Here is a 16,427-nt window from a genome sequence, read left to right as displayed (position 1 = left end):
TGCCGAGCAGGTGCTCCAACACTGAGCTGATCTGGCCCCTGTCTCATGCTCCAGAGATGACTCCAGAGGACACTGGGTAAGAGACGGACTTGTCAGCCGCGGGATTTCCTGTGCGGGAAGACTGGTCTTCCCAGGAACACAAAACGGCAAGTGCATTCAAGGAGATCCGAATGGCCTACCCAGGGCCCTCTATCTTCTCTGCCCCAAAGCACCCCATGGCCTCTCGTGCGATGGAACGCCAAGCAGCAGTTCTGAGCGTTCACTCTTGGAGTAGAAAGCAATGCAGTTTTCAGGCCCAGGCCCTGAGTTGTGGGATTTGTGGCTGGTTGCCAAAGCTCTTCTGGCATTCGTTCTTCAGGTGAGCACTGCTATGTGGATTTGATGCTTAACTAGGCTGTTGCTGCCCGAAGACTTGGGGCAAATCCAAGCTTGGGCTGGGGAAAGTAGGCTTCCTGCTCCCATAATGCATCCTGCCTCATGTAGGCACCACGTGACATGCTATGTGGCTGTGGACAACTTGCGCAAGAGACGGCCGTTGCTGGTGTGCTTACATGAGGGTGCATTTCTTGTGCTTGCACTGTCTGATGGGTTGTGCATTGTGACCTGCACTGTGTGGGCTGGCCAGGTAATCACCAAAGAAGAAATGCATCTCCAACAACCCAGGCAAAAGAGGATAAAGATTTGCATAGAGGTTGCACGTTTGATTTCGAATATTTGTGAATTTAGAACTAATTACTGTAATCCAAACGGAAATCTCACCTTAGTGGGAAAAGACAGTCCCCAGGGGACCTGTGTACCTGCTCAGGGTCTGCCCAAAGGCTCAGTGTTGAAGGGCAATTTCAAAGCCTGTTTCTGCCTTTCTTAGGGTTCTTTATCTTTAAACTGGATGGTGCTTTAAGTCAGACACCTGTGGCTAATTGCAACTACACCACCATACTTTGATAAATGGCAGTCTGGAGTGTGTGGGAAGTTCTGGGAGCCCCCAGAGAGTGGGAAGAACATGCGAGAGGTCTGCAGTTTGGCACCAGGCCCTGTTCCAGGTGTAGGCACACGGGAAGCTGCCTCATACCATGTCTAACCATTGGTCCCTCTAGCCCAGGATTATCAACCCTGATTGGCCTTGGCTTTCTGTAGGAGTTTTTCCAGCCCTTCCTGGAGATGCCAGGGATCAAACCTTGGACCTTTGCATGCAGAGACGGGATCGCCACAAAGCCATGGCCCACCCCATGACTCCAGACCCCACCCTGGCACCAGACTGTTCATGTCTACTTTTGGAAACCCTAGTGAAACCTCACACAGCTTGCTTGTTTGTGTGTAAACAGAAGTTGGCTCCTCAAGAGAAGCTGGACCAGCAGCCCCAGGTAAGGCAGGTTTTAATTTTCCTTCCTGGCAAAGTCATATGCTTTAAAGAAGCCCAGTTGTGATGCCTGCAGTTGCTTTGCTGGCCCTTCGCTTCTATGCCACACAATGGCTCCTTGCCCAGAATTATTCCTACCAGCTATGACTGCCAAACCAGAAAGTTCTTGGTCTACTGTTTCACAGGTTTTGCAATAGACTTGCATTATTAATACTCTGTTTGAGAGACAACAACTGGGCTCAGGTAACACGATACTCAGCTTGAGTATGGGTTGAGTGTGGGTTGATGTTGAACCATGGGTTGTTACTGAAATGTGGTTTATCCTGCTGTCTGAACCCAGCTGCACTAACAAGCCATAGGTTGTTGACCAACAGCAACCTAGAAACACAACCCATGGTTATTGTTGGTTTGTGAACTGTGGGTTGTTCATCGTGGTTTGTTATCTCATCTGGGTTCAGACAACAAAATAATCCACATTTCACCATTCAGCAGCAACCTGCAATTCAAGAGCAGCCAGCGCTCAACTCATACTCAGCCCTTGAGTGTGGGAGATCATGTTACCTGGAGCCAGTATGAAGTAGACTATGGAAGCATTAATGCATACTTTTGGCAGAAAGCAATGCACCATGGTTGAGGGAGGGGCACTGTGACAGATCCTTAGCATGCAAATTGGGATGTTGCAAATACGAATGGATGAGAAGTTCAGTTCAGTTTTTATAAGAGTTTACAAAAATTAGCAACATTTTCTATAAGTTCTCAAAAAGCGCCTGAGAGCAAATCAAAATCAAATGTGAGAATAACCGAGACTGAAAGACTCATCTCTCTGAGCGATGGGCATTGAGTGTTCAGCTCTTAACACAGGATCTGAATCTGCGTATTCACTCATAGTGCAGAATAAGTGTTGTGGTCTCTGTTTTTTCTGACAGGTCCCTTATTTTTTACAGCCACAGGGCAAACAGGTTCATCATGGCCCTCTCCATGTCAGGAACAGCTGTACAAATTGAATTTGACTGCTGCAGATGGGTGAGAATTTAACCTCAGTTTATTTTCAATAAGGATTTATCAGGACTCACAAAGCTCTTCATATGTGGAAGAGATCTTGCGATGTAAAAAACTTGAATGCAGGAGAAAGTGAGTCTGATAGTCATCAAAAATTGATCCTGTTCCCTTCTATGAGATGCTGGAAATATGGTGATGTCGCAACACTTTATACTGTCGTTACTTGTGAATAAGATTTGCCATTTGTCCTGATCTCTTTTTTGTATTTTGACATTGCAATCTAAGGCTATACTTGGAGGGCTGACCCAAGTCAGTTTGCTCTTCCAGCTTAGGTGAGAAATGGTACCCACCCTCCACTGCACCTGTGTGCTTGCCAACGAGGCTCACCTTTCCTCCACCACAGCCTACTATGGCCTCACCTTCTCACCCATTGGCACTGGGAGAGTGAGAGGGGGGCAGGCAAGCACCCACAGCAGCTGCAGCCCATTCTGGAGAGTCATCTCTGAAGCAGCCCCTCTCACCACCAGGGCCCTTCTGCCTCCTGGGACCTTCCGCCCAGGGAAGCAGCCCTGGGCAGCAGTTGCAAGATGGTGCCAAAGGACATTGCTCATTTGGTGCCTGTTTGGCGCCCACTCAGGGTCGGGCTAGGATTTCTGGCCAGTGGACTAATGTGGACTGTTATACCTGGGATTAATTTATTAGACTTCATAGTTATTTCTTTTGGGTTCTTTAGTATGGTAAGTATTTTATTTTATTGTTATACCTATTTTTATTGTTGTATATTTATTTTGGAAATCTATTTGGAATTTATTGTAAAATGTGTTTGGAATCCCAATGTATTTGAAAATGTATATCTGTTTTTATTGTTGGAAATGTAAGCCATTCAACAAGCCCTGTGGGCTATGGGAACAGTACAGAAGTGTTGTTGTTGTTGTTTTGTTGTACCAAAGACTGAGTCATTTCAGCACCTGAGACAGAATGTCCCACAAGAATCTCTCCTTAACCATACCAATTAAGCAATAATAAATTAAATAGCTTATCATTTTCTGCCTTTTAGGATACCCAACATTAGCTGCACAGAGTGGCTGCTTCAAGGCCGGTCCCCCAAGAGTACCTATTTTCCTGCTCCAGTTCATGGCTCACTCTTCACAGGGAAGCTGTCTTTGCACAAAGTTATCACGTCAAACCGCTTGCTTATTCACCATCATCAGAAAAGGAAGACTGTGGGCTGCTGGGCTTTAGCTGAAGCATTCTGGGGAATGCTAGTTCTGCCCTGCATGCACTGCTTGTTGAGACACATGTTGAGTGGCAAACTTATGACAGAGCCAGGATAAAATGGGACAAGCCGATGAGATGTTGTTTTTAGAAAGGTTAAGCAGGTTGTTGTGAGCAAAAGTGGGCATGGCTGACAAGAAGCCACAGTCCACCAGAAGCCCAGTGACAGGAGGCCCTGGAGCTGTTCCACCTCCTCACCACTGCGGTCCACCGATTCGCCTGCCCTGCTCCTCTGGTCCAAAGAATGGCAGCAGTAGGGAGGCACAGCGGATGCTTAGGCCTATTAGCTCATCAGGTTTCTGCCTGCCAAGCAAGGCAATGGTTGCAGTGGGGAGGAACAGGAAGAGGAGCAGTAGCAGCTGGTGGTGAAGGCTGAGCGATGGTTGACTCATAGAAGGAGGGAGGCCAGGGAGGGCGTCTTGCCCAGGGACCTACAACCACTTGGTTTTAGGTTGCAACAGATTCTAATACTGCTGCTCCCGAGGGAGGGGATGGTCAAGCTTGTTGTTTTACTGCAGTGAACTAGGAGTGCCACAGCCCTGTTACATGCCTAATGAATCTATTAGGGGATCAGTTTCATGGCCCAGCATCTGCCCTCCGATGCTACCAGTGCTCCTGCGTCTACTGATGGCCTCCAGTTCACCAGAGTTATAAGCCATAATGCATGCTAGTGGTTAAGGTGCTGTGGAGCTTGTTGACGGTCCTTTGCTTTGCTCAGCTTGGGTTCCGGACTGGTGCTTACCTGAGACCAGGTCCTCTGCTTAGGCAAGAAGGTGCTATGACTTCACGACACAAACTGGACTAGACTGCTTTTCACCAGCCAGGCACTGCGTTTTGAAACCTCTGAGTGACACAGCATGACAAGAATGAAGGATGCTGAACACAAGGACAGCTTTCTGGGGTATAGAGGAAAGAGGGATTTCAAAATATCTGTGGCTGGGCAAGTCACCTGAGCATGTGTAAGGCATTCAGCCTGCTCTTGCTGAATGCTGAGCAGTGGCATACCAAGTCCCCTTGAGACGGCCCCAGGCCTGCGGACACATTCTTCCTCAGTGGAGAATGGGGCCAAATCTGTGAATGCACTGGCTGTCTGGACGATCACGCAGAACTGCTCCGGAAGAGGGCAATCAAAGCCATTGCAAGAAGCAAAGGGAGGCTCCCAAACACACGTGACGGTGGCGTTAAAGCAGAAGGAAAGCATCAGTGGAATGCGGGGTATGCTTAAGCCCTCCCCCCACTATCCGTTTCCCTCCTTCACGTCATTTGGCCAAATATCCCCCCATATGGCAACCAGGTTTCAGGACCATAAACAGTGCTTCCCAGGCCAGCTCCCCAACACTCGCCTCTACTGATGCTCCTCTCCATCCCTTCCAGCCTCCAATTTCCAAGAAGCCACCTTAAGACATGAAGGCAGAGCCCTGTGAACACGTTAAGAACCTAGGAAGAATCCTGCTGGTCAGCCCACACTCTAGTCCAGCATCCTGTTCCTGACAGAGGCCAACCATTGCCAGCAAAACATGGTTGCGACAGCCTTAGCCTATTGCTGTTCCCAGGAAGTGGCATTCAGGGGCACGATGCCCCAATCCTGGACACAGCACACAGACATAATGACGAGTAAACCCTGATGGTAGCCTTCACTTCCACGGATTTGCCTAATCCCTATTTAAAGTCACCTAAGTTGATGGTCATCACATCCTGTGGTAGCAAATCCCCAGAGTCTAGCTTTGTTAGCTATCCAACCTTTGCCAACCTGGAGCCCTCCAGATGATTGGGGCTTTAACTCCCATCAGGCCCTGCCAGCATGGTGCATGGACAGGATCCTGGGAGCTGAGATTCAACACACTTCATCTTGGAGGACACCAACTTTGTGCTGTGTAAAGAAGTACTTCCCTTTGTCCTGAATCTCCTATCACTCGCCTTCCCTGAAACAACCCTCTGTCTGTTTTCTCCACACCATGCATATTTGTATAAACCCAACCTTTCCTCACAGGGCACTTGTTCTGGTCTTCTGATCATTTGGATGACGATCCCCTTTGTCTGCACCTTTCCCAGTTCTACAATAACCCACCCTGGCATTCTGCCTGAAGAGAAAACCTCCACCCCACATCACAGGTGCAAGAAAGCCAGAATGGGGTTTCTACACACATCTGACTTAATCCACTTAAGGTGAAATCGTGTGCATGCTTAGCCCTAGACCTGGCCATCCATACTGGGACTCCTGGAACTTGCTGACTCTCCCAGCCCTTCCTCTGTCTCAGCACTGCACATTCAGAAGCTGCAGCTGCTGCATTTGTTCAGGGTTCCCACCTTCTCAGAGGCCCCTCAGTGCATTTAGTGGAATGCACCCAGGAACGCACTTCAGACTTTCTTGCTAGAAGCAGGCAGAAGCAGGGAGAACGCAGGGCCAGCGCACGAGGGATGCCGAAGGGAGTGCCTGTGCCCCCAAGCCCCCTAAACAAGTTGAAATCACCTCTTGAAGCATCAAGGGGCTAAGGCCCTTCGAGATGCAGCACCCACAACTGTATGCAGCATCCCAGGTGTGGTCATCCCACAGCTTGGTACAAAGCCCTTGTCAGCTTAGCAGTTTACTTTTCAAACCCTTTCCTCACAATGATCTGGGAGAAAGTTATGCAGGTGGGTCCATTAGGGGCACATTCCCAAACCCCTGTCCACAGCTCTCCAAACGCTGCCCACAAAAGTCGCACTGTTCTTTTTTAATGAGCTGTGCTGGGGGGCTGGAGTAGCTATTCCCTAGCAGAGAGCCTGGTTTAACAGGTTTCTGCCTGCTGCTGCGTGTAACTACGATCAAATGGGCCATTAATCCTTCCTCCTCCTCCCCCCTAGCTCTAGAGGCACTGGTCTTCCTCCTTGACTGCACCACCCTCTGCTTAATCTTTGCACACTATCAGATTCTCTGCTGGGTGGGGAGTTGATTTTAAGCACTTGAACTCTGCACCCATTCGCTAATCTTTCAAGGGTGGATGCCACCTCTACCAGCTTTAGTTCTTGCTATCTCCCCAGCAGGTCCCCAGCATATTATCAGTTTGCTTAATGAAAGAAAACAGACTGGGCGGGCTAGAACCTTTGGGCTGTTGCAACGGGTTCACAATCTGGTCATCTTTTCGCCACTATCTTCAAGCTGGTCCCTGGATGTGTGTTCCTATAATGTCTTGAAGTCCATTCACTGTATATTTGTCCAACTACCATCGTCCATTGGGGGAAAGGTGCAGCAAAGTTAGGTAAATTTTCCAGAACATTAGAATTTACACTATGTTGCACCGTACTAGATTGCAATACTACCAGTTGCCTCTATGTTTCCATTCCAGTCATGCTAACAGTAAAGATGGAGAAAACTAAATCTTTCACTTTCTAGAATATTCACTTTTTTAAACATGTGGGCACACAAACTTGCTCTATTCTGTTTCTGCATCAATTTGTGATTTTTTAGAAAAGTCTGCACAAAAATTAGTATGCATCATCATATGTATTCACAAGTGTACAAAAGTTGGTATGCATCCTACGTATATATTATTCCCTAATGTATACATTTCTGCAAGCACTTTTCCCTAAAACAAGTCTTTTTGTACACAATTTCCTACACGGTATACCATTTTTAAAACGTCAGAGAAGTGTGTCATAACATTCAGAGAAGTGAAAACACCAAAGGGCAGTTGGGTTCTTGTTTTCATTTTACGCTGAGGAGTGAATAGCCGTTGATTCATGTTACATGCCAGCCAAACTAATTTCACACCATCCCTTGTTAATAGCTTTTCAATCGGCAAACTATTTCCAGAGGACTTAAAGAGAGATTAGCTAATGGTATGTATGTTTTCAGTGGTGACCCAGCCTTGAGGAGTCTTCCCGTAAAGCACAGTTAAGCCCATGAGTTGCTGCCCAGTTGGAGTAGTTGGAAAAGCTCATGTTTGACAGCAAGAGGAACACGACTCATGATATTCATAGGTTGGATCTCTCTGCTTAGCTAATACTACAAGTATGAGCGGAGAGTCCAAGTTTAGAGCCTGTGGGTGAGGGTTGGTTCCCCACCAATAGTTCACCACCCCTGATCTTTGCCCAGCAGCTTTTCTGTTCAGGTCCATTTTGACACCCAAAGCTGTCCCTTGGCTAAGGGCAGAATAACTCACTTCACCTCTGTGTTGTTGGTTTTACTGTGAGTTTTAGACATAGCTAGAGCGGCCATGTTTTCCCTATTAAGGAGGATAGTCCTCTCTTTGTAGGCATCCTGCATTGGAAGAGCAGTTGGAAGTCCAGTTTGAAGACAAAGAAACATCAAGGAAGGGTGCCTTGAAGTTGCTGATCCAATTAGCTCTTGGATGCAGGCTGTGATTAAGGAGATATTCTGTATGTCTTTTCCACTCAGTCTTTTCCACTGTTGAGAGACCTACTGCATTTCTGCTCAGGGAAGGGCAACCTTTGGCCCTCTGAACACTGAGGCCTCTAACTCCCATGGTCTCTCAGCATCAGCTATGTTTCTTAGTACTGATGGGAATTGTAGGCCAAAGCACCTGGTGGGCCACATTTTGCCCCCTCCTGATTTAAATGGTATGGTATTATCACTTCCCCTTCATATATACATGCAAGTTCTATGCAGACTGGGATCCATTTCCATCCTCTTTCTGAGGATGCCTAAGTGGCCACTCCAGCCACAGAACCCATTTGGGATGAGGACCCAGAGCAGATGGCAGGGAAAATCCACACTTTCCTCCACTGCCAGAACCCCTAGAAAAGCTGCACTTTTCCCTTCCGGAAGTTGCTGCGAGAGGAGCTTTCCCCTTGGGGCTGCCAGTGGCTTTGGGTGGGGTGATTTTCCTGAGGACCAGAACAGGCAAAGGAATGGCAAAAGCCACAGTCCCCACACCGAAATCCTCAGCCTCTCCCTCCACCATTAGCTATTAAAAAACAAAAGGCAAACACAAATGCAAATACAAACTTCAAGTACAGGCAGTTTCCGGGTTACAAATGAGTTCTATTACTGAGAAAACAGGGATTTGTCTTTAAGCAAATTTGTATGTAAGTCAGATCATGTATAATCAGCCCTCCACACTTGTGGGGTTAGGGGCACAGAACCCCTATGACAGTGGGAAAAAAATGAATAGACCCCAAAATCACCAACACCTCCTCTTTGCAGCAAGGAGATGTGGGAGAGATTTCCCTCTTCAAATAGAAAAGGCAGGAAGATCAGCTTTGGAGACCTCCCTCTCTACACTTTCACTTCCCCTCTCTCTATGGTGTTGTTTTGGAGACCTCCCTCTCTACCCTTTGAGTTCCTTTCTCTCTATGGTGATGAGGAATTTCTGCAGTATTTTTTTTTTAATCCATAGGTTTTACGGCATTATGTTTGTAAGTACAGGTTGTTCATAACTCAGACATTTGTAACTTGGGGACTGCCTGTATTTCCCATCAGGGATAGTTTGGCTCTGAGGGGAAACTGAGGGAAGTGAAAGAGTGGCTGTTGTAATTCAAGCAGTCAGTGAAGAGGAGATTCAGCTTCTTTCACCCACATGGGCCTCTTGCTCTGAATGGCACCATTTGACCCCATTTTAAAAAGAGTTGGGGCAGTCCTAAGGGATGAGGATGGCTTCGCTCCAAAATTAGACCAGATGCAATTTGGTCCACTGAAACCACATGGGGTGATTTAGATCAGCCTGAGGAGCAGCAGGAAAGCATCTCACCCCATTGGACACATCTGCTGCTAAATCACTCTTGCCCTTCAGAGTTTTCCCCAAATGCACCTCAGCTGCCATGAGCTTTGGCCACATGCATTGTCTTGGTTCTCAATGAAGGAGTCTTGCTGGCCCTCTTAGCTCATAAAGTTATTGTTGTAAGCCGCCCCGAGGCTTCAGCGAATGGGGCAGCATAAAAATGTTTTAATAAAAAAATAAATAATAAATAAAGCTAGTCTTGCTGGGCCCCCAGTTGTTGCTCATTTCAGTGATCTGACCCCAGTAAGAAGCTAGCTGTTGACCAGTAAAATATGGGTTCCTACTAGCAGGCTGTTTTGGGCTGCCTGATAATTTACATGTTCTCCAAAGAGGGGAATACTTAGCCCAGCATTCCAGATATGTTAGACTACACTGGCTGGTAGATTATGGGAGTTGTAGTCATTCATTCACTATGTTTCTATCCTGCCCAATAGCCAAAGTCTCTCCTTTGTCTCCAAAACATCTGGCGGGTGGCAAGTTCCTTCCATTCCTCTCCCATATTCTTTTCCATCACAAAGGCTACCACACAGAAGGAGCAATCCTGGTTCTAAAGAACAGCGACCTGTATCAAAGAGTGGCTTTGCCTTCACAAAAAGTGTCTTTGTTCATGTGATTTGGATCCCCCCATCTGCAAGTTCAGAAAATCCCCCATCCTCACATACTCCAGCCCTCTGTACCAGCATTCATTCTATTCTTGAGGGTCTACAGCCTTTAGGAGCATTTTTTTTTTTTTTAGAGGAGGCACAGGGCCTACGAGGTTTTACAGGATTGTGAAACATGGATGGGACTAGCAGTGCCATCAGGACAGACTTTGGAGCAGAAGCACAAGGCTCCGCCCATCAGAATGAGCAGAAGCACCCCAAACACAGCAAGAGTGGCTTTCCATCCTTCAAAGCAAGTGAAGTGAAGTATGTTACCCTCAGGAGGAGGAGGATGGGAATAAAGCCATTAAGTCCAGTGCCTAACATTATCAGTGCACTATGGATTGAATGCTTTGGCGTGTGAAGCAGAAGCAATTTTTGCTGCAGCAAAGCCACCATTGTTCGCGCAACTCATCGGTTTTAATAGCAAGACTGCAGCCCAAAGCTGTTCTTGGAGACGTTGTAAGATTTCTCCTTAAATTCTTAGAACATTGCTGGAGATTAGGGTTGACCCTTTGACAGACAGACATTCCATGCCTTTAATAATTGTGCAACTCAGACAAAAAAAAAGCAAGGTGGAGTTCTCCCAGTACCACAGGGCAGGTCCCAGTTAGAAAAGTCAACACCCCATTGCCACGTGTTCTCCAGTGCTTAAAGGCACAGGCTGTGTCAACAGAGAGGACAACCTCAACTGGCTGCCGAGGTGGCCTGGCCCAACCCCCTTGTGCACAAGCAGTAGTATTACAAGCAAAGGTTTTGGAATTTCCCCAGAGTTTAACCGGTTATGGAAAGAAAAAAGCAGGTCTTAGATGGCTGCTGGGGACTCCCTGAGTCAAGGGAATAAGTAAACACAGCTGGTATCATGGTGTAGCTTGAGCGTTAAGGCCAAAACATGGGAGCTCCATGGCTGGAAGTGCCAACTGCTTTGTATTATTCCACAAGAGGCTGCCTTCTTTCTCAAGCCATGGTACAATATATCTCATTCTTCCTCAACACACGCACATACACCTGCTACTGACTGCAGAATGCGGAAAAGTTCTAGCTGAGTTTTCCTTTGTTACCAGTGGCAGGTTTGGGGGAGCATCGCTTCTAGAGTCAAACTAGACCTGAGGATAATCACGCAGCGGATAGCTATGTCATTGCTGTAGCAACCCATTTGGTCATCTGGTTGCATCCATACAGCAATTCCAAAGACATTCTGCAGCTATGCCATCTTTTCCTCCTTAATGGGTTTTTTTTCTTTTGCAGAAATTAAAAAAGATAGAAGAACCATTGGGAAAACACAAAAGGATTACATGTAGAAGATAATGTCATCTGGATCACACACACCCCTTAAAAAGGTCTATGAATGCACAATAAAAGCCTCCCCTGAAATTATCCTACTCTGAGGAATCGGCATGAGAGTCACACCATGATCCTGATCCAAATCACACACATCCCCACAGCTGCATCAGAGTTAGACCGATGACTGTCATTTCTCCCTCGCATACAACATTCATGTCCAGGAGACCAGCTGTTGTTTCAGAAGTAAGACAAGACCCATTGGTATTCTTAGCCCGATTGTGTGGGCCACATGTTCCTGACACACACATTAGATGGCTCTTTTGCAATCCAGCACAAACAACTATTCATATGGAACCCAAATCAATTGCAATGGAATTCTGGTGTGTTGAACCAAATGTTCGATTTTACGTGCACTCGTGGTTGGAAGAGTAGCTGACCTGGTCCCCAGAAGTGCAGAAGTCATGGAAGGTTTCTCTGCAGCTCAGGCTGGTGTGCCAAAGGCTACAGACTTGACTGAAGTTCAAGGGCTTGTATCCCATATGCATATTTGAACATTTTAGAGAGCACAGTTTCTTCCCAGCTGAAGAAAGAAATAACTGGAAAGCCTTTTAGTTGACCTGCCTGTAAGCCTTAAAAAGTCACTAACAGTCACTAAAAGTCACTAACAGGGGACAGACAGGTAAAAATATGAGTATCTGAAACAGACATAAAAGGTGCTTCACACTCCTTCAAGCCTCAGGCTGCCATTTAGCATAAGTCTTTGACCTTGGACACACACCTAAAAGATAGAAAATCAGTACTTCCAATCTTTTAGGCAGAAACACCGTGATGTGGAAACAACTCCTGCTGAATTTCTGGCTGACCTTCAGCTGCTGAAGTTATAAGCAGAGCCCTAATGTTCTATGTTGGCCTTCTCAACCTGGTGACACCTCCCCCCAATCCTATCAGCCCCAGCCAGCATGGCAAGTTGTTGTGGATGATAGAACTTGAGGTCAGAAGCACCTAGGAATCATTGGGCCTGGGAATCCTGTTCTGCTGTAGTGGTTCAAGTGTTGGAAATGCACTGTGAAAACCTCACTTAGTCATGATGCTCACTTGATGACTTTAGATCAGTTACACGCTTTCAGCTGAACCCACCTCACAGGGTTATTGTAAGGATAAATAGGAGAAAGAGCATGTGCTGTGTGTACATTTAGTTCCTTGGGAGATGAGCTAGATAAAAGGGCGAATAAAGAATGGAATGGCCTGGAAATAATGTGATAGAAGAAAGCATCATCCACAAATGAAGATCAGGCCACTACTGTGAAGAACTCAGGGGTAAAGATGTTGTTGGTCCTATTACCTCCCTACCAACCCTACATTTTGTGCAGAAGCTGCGCATTTCTGCAGCCATTCCAATATGCACTACAGACTTCAATATACATTAAAGCAGTCTGGTGCCTGCTCATTTTTCATACAAGAGAGCAACCAGCCATGCTTTTCTAGAGAGCCGCATGCTCCACAGACCTTAAAGATTTGCTTTCGTACTGTGTAGGCCACCAGTTCAGCTGAATAATTAGCTGCCTGAATGCTACACACACCTGCTCAAGGTACAGCTGCTGCATGCATGGATTAGCAGCTGAGTATAACCTTGAGGGTCAAGCAACTCCACATACTCTGGGAATAAAAAATTACTAGGCAAGATGTTCAGAATTGGAGTTTAAACAACACAAATCCCACAGGTACCAGAGAGAAAGCAGTGAAAATACTTTCTTTAGTCTACATATATGCTAATCAGGCTAATTTGTTGTGTTTAGGGTAGACATTTCTGTAGAAAGTTACTTTTTATAGCAGCTAAGATCTTTTAGAGGTGGGAAGAGATAAAAGAAAGGAGGACGATTTGGAAGCAGAAAGTGCTTCCAGACAAAAGGCTGTTAGCACCACCAGTCAAAGGATATTGCACATCTATTCCTTCTTTCCCACCTTAACAAATGTTTTGTGGTTGGAAAAAGGAGAGGGGAAATGGTGGGAAAACATGGGAGGATTACAAGTGGAAGATTACTTTGTCTGGACTCCCTGTAAAATTCTTTGAGTAAAGCCAGACAATTATGCACACACACATATATAAAAAAAACTTTGTCTGGAAGCACTTCAAGTCCCTAAGGATGCGAAGTGGCAGATCCTAGGATATTCTTAATAGGGAATAGGCCACTTTGGACACCGTGGGAACTCCTTTTGACTAAACATTCATAGGTGCCCACCAGAGTGTCTCCATCAACTGAATTCCTCCTTAAAAATAAGGAAAGCTTACTTACAAATTCAGGAATGATGAGAATATCAGGGAAAGAAGCCAAGACTCTCATGCCACTAGGCAAGGTGGCACTGGTGGTTGTAGAAGACATCTTCCTGGCTGCCTTCCAAAACTCAACACGCACACAAGTCCTCCCACTGCAACGCCAAGCTCTTGTCTCCCTTCTCTCCTCTTGGGCAAGGGAGTTCTTAACTGTTCAGTTATGTTAATGTTGCCCGCCCTCCAGGGAAGGAGTTCAGCAGGATAGGTGTGGCCACCCAACCTGAGGTACCTGCTTCATGTGTTTATGTGTCCTGGAAGGAGTGAAGGGACTGCTTTGAAAGGGTGGCATCTTTTCACTGCCTCACGACACTGCAAGCAGCTTTGTTATCATCCTATCTTGAGGGCAGGTGTAGCAAATGTCATTCAAAACCTAATTTGATTTTGACTCATAATCTGAACAACTTAAACTTCGAGGGAACAGCCCCAAGACAAGGTAAAATACCAATGACACTGGTGGAGTTACATGACTTAATTATAATGGCAAGCGTTGGTGTGTGCATGGGTTGAAAAGCAGTGGGTTACGCAGAAGCAGCTGTAAGATACAAAGGACTTCAGAGATGTTGAAAGTGAGGGAAAGGGTAACCAAAGGGACAAGGCCACAAGGAGAGGCCCGCAAAGGAAAGACTGGAACATTTCCTGGCTTATGGATAATGAAAGGATCTTGTACTTCTCATTAATTGTGCCGGAAAAACTAACATGCTTGCTCCTCACTTTTACTTTCATAATCTATAAAGTGGCTTGGGAGTTGGTGGGAATTAACTCTGCCTGCAGTCCCTACTTTGCGGTGGGTTGAAAGAGGTATTACAAGAAGAAAGACAGAAGAAATACAACAGTAGCCGATTTTGATTTTAATCACGTATGTGAGATCTAATTATTGTGAGCCATTCTTCTTTTCCATTATGTGCCTCAGAGTCTGTCAGCATCCACCAAGTGCGGGTCTTGGAATAAACTCTCTGTGTCCAGGGGAAAATCTGCAGCCTGGGTGGAGTGCTGTTTTAAAACAGAGATGAAGAGAGTGGCAGCTGCTTTCCCAGCACTAGTCCACCCTTTCCCATGGTGCACCTTGACTCCAGGCTCAGCTGGCTGGTTGGGGCCTGTGCCAGTTATAGGGCAACAGATCTCAGGGGCACAAGATTGGCAAAGGCTGCTCTCAACCGCACATGACTTTTGTAAAATGAACCATAGCAAAGAATTAGGCTTTCAGCCCATGGAAGATTTTGCAAAACTCCCACTCTCCAACGAGTTTCAGAGTGTTTTATTAATTATTATTTTGATTCACTGAATAAATGTTGATGGCTAACGATTTGGAGGACTTTAAAAGGGGATTGGAGAAATTCATGGAGGAGAAGGTCATCAGTGGCTACTAGCCTCGCTGGCTCTGGGCCACCTATTTCAACAGGTGGCATGCCTGCGTACACCAGTTGCTGAGCAGCTGGTCAGGCAGAGGTCTTGCGCCATTCTGCCGGAGTGATCCCCTGGGCGGCTGGTTTGCCATCACGTGAATGGAGTGCCGCACTGAGCATGCCTTGGGTCTGATCCAGCATGGCTTCTCTCATGTTCCTATTCCTTCTAGCCCAAGTATTGAGATTAGTGTAGGAGCAGAGCTGGTTCTTTCGAGGGGGAGGGGGAGATGCAGGTTAGCCTTCAGTGATAATCAATGTAGAGTTAGGGTGCATGGCACATGATGAAAAATGCAGAATGATTCACAATAATTGGATCTCATTTATGCGATTAAGATTAAAGTTGACTACTTTTATATTTCTTCTGCTTTTCTTCTCATCAGTGCTTTTTTTTGTCATAGAACGCACCAGAACGGAGTTCCGGCACCTTTTTTCGACAGATTTTCCAAGTTTTAAAAGTAACTTTTGAAAATTTGATGTTTGGTCCATGTGGATTGGAATTGCCCTGTCGAGCATAGCAGGTCGGCGGCAAAATCGTTAAAATGGTGCATGCGGGCTGCTTGTGTGTCGAGTCCAATGCATGCGTACTTCGTCCACGCTGGATGTGATGGCGCTGTTCGCTTTGTGATTGGTCGTGTGGTCGCGCGCTGAGTGCTTACTGCGGGTGGCGACCGCTATGTTTCATTACACAACTGACATGTGTGAGTGTGTGTACAGTGACTGACTACATGCAAAAGGTAAATAATTGCATGAGTTCCGGCACCTTTTTTCTTACAAAAAAAGCACTGCTTCTCATAATTTTGCACAACTCTGTTAATGAAAACTGTGGGCCCCTCACACTTACACTTTAGTTGAAAATCTATTCAGTTTAATCACATGATCAGGCAGAAAAAGACTTTGTTCTGTACGTGACACCCTATTTATTGATGCAGAAGTATAGTCCTACTTAGATCAGACCCATGGAAATCAATAGGACTTACCTTAATCATAACTTAAGTCCCAGGCGATCAAGGCAGTTCCTGTTCCAAAACCAGGCCTAAAGCCTAACTGAAATGGGTCTAGATAATCAGTTTCCTCTGGGAGAGCCTGGAGCTGCCCAACTGCAACCCACCCAGTGACCTTGCCCAGGAAAGGGATGTTAGCAATTGGTCGGAAGTTGTTCCTGTCGGCTGGTCCAGGGCAGGTTTCTTAATGACCGCTGTTGTTAATGCAGAAGGCACCACTCCCATTGAACTCTTGTTGTATGAAAGTAGCCAGAGATGAACTTCTACTTCCTTCACTCCAGGAAATATAGCCCCAAAATTGGGGTTTCCTGTAAATGAATCCTCTGCAAGCTTTTGACAGCCAAAAGACAAATAAGAACCATCCCATCCAGAGGTGAAAGGGATGGTGAAGAGAAGAAGGGCCTTCTTGGTGGCT

At 46.3% G+C, this 16,427-nt stretch overlaps 1 protein-coding gene across 1 annotated transcript in view; it reads right to left on the bottom strand.

Moving 5' to 3' along the window:
* The window catches only part of MAL (mal, T cell differentiation protein), a 29,269-nt gene extending 15,612 nt beyond the window's left edge, over window positions 1–13,657 (bottom strand). The window contains exon 1 of the mRNA XM_044429368.1: window positions 13,571–13,657. Within this exon, the coding sequence (XP_044285303.1) occupies window positions 13,571–13,657 (87 nt within the window). The remainder of the gene's footprint in view (window positions 1–13,570) is intronic.
* Between the last annotated feature and the right edge of the window lie 2,770 nt (window positions 13,658–16,427).

This window comes from Varanus komodoensis, unplaced genomic scaffold (genome assembly GCF_004798865.1).
Source record: "Varanus komodoensis strain SLA01 unplaced genomic scaffold, ASM479886v1 scaffold2, whole genome shotgun sequence".
Lineage (NCBI taxonomy): Eukaryota > Metazoa > Chordata > Lepidosauria > Squamata > Varanidae > Varanus > Varanus komodoensis.
This window is presented reverse-complemented; position numbering and strand designations above follow the sequence as displayed.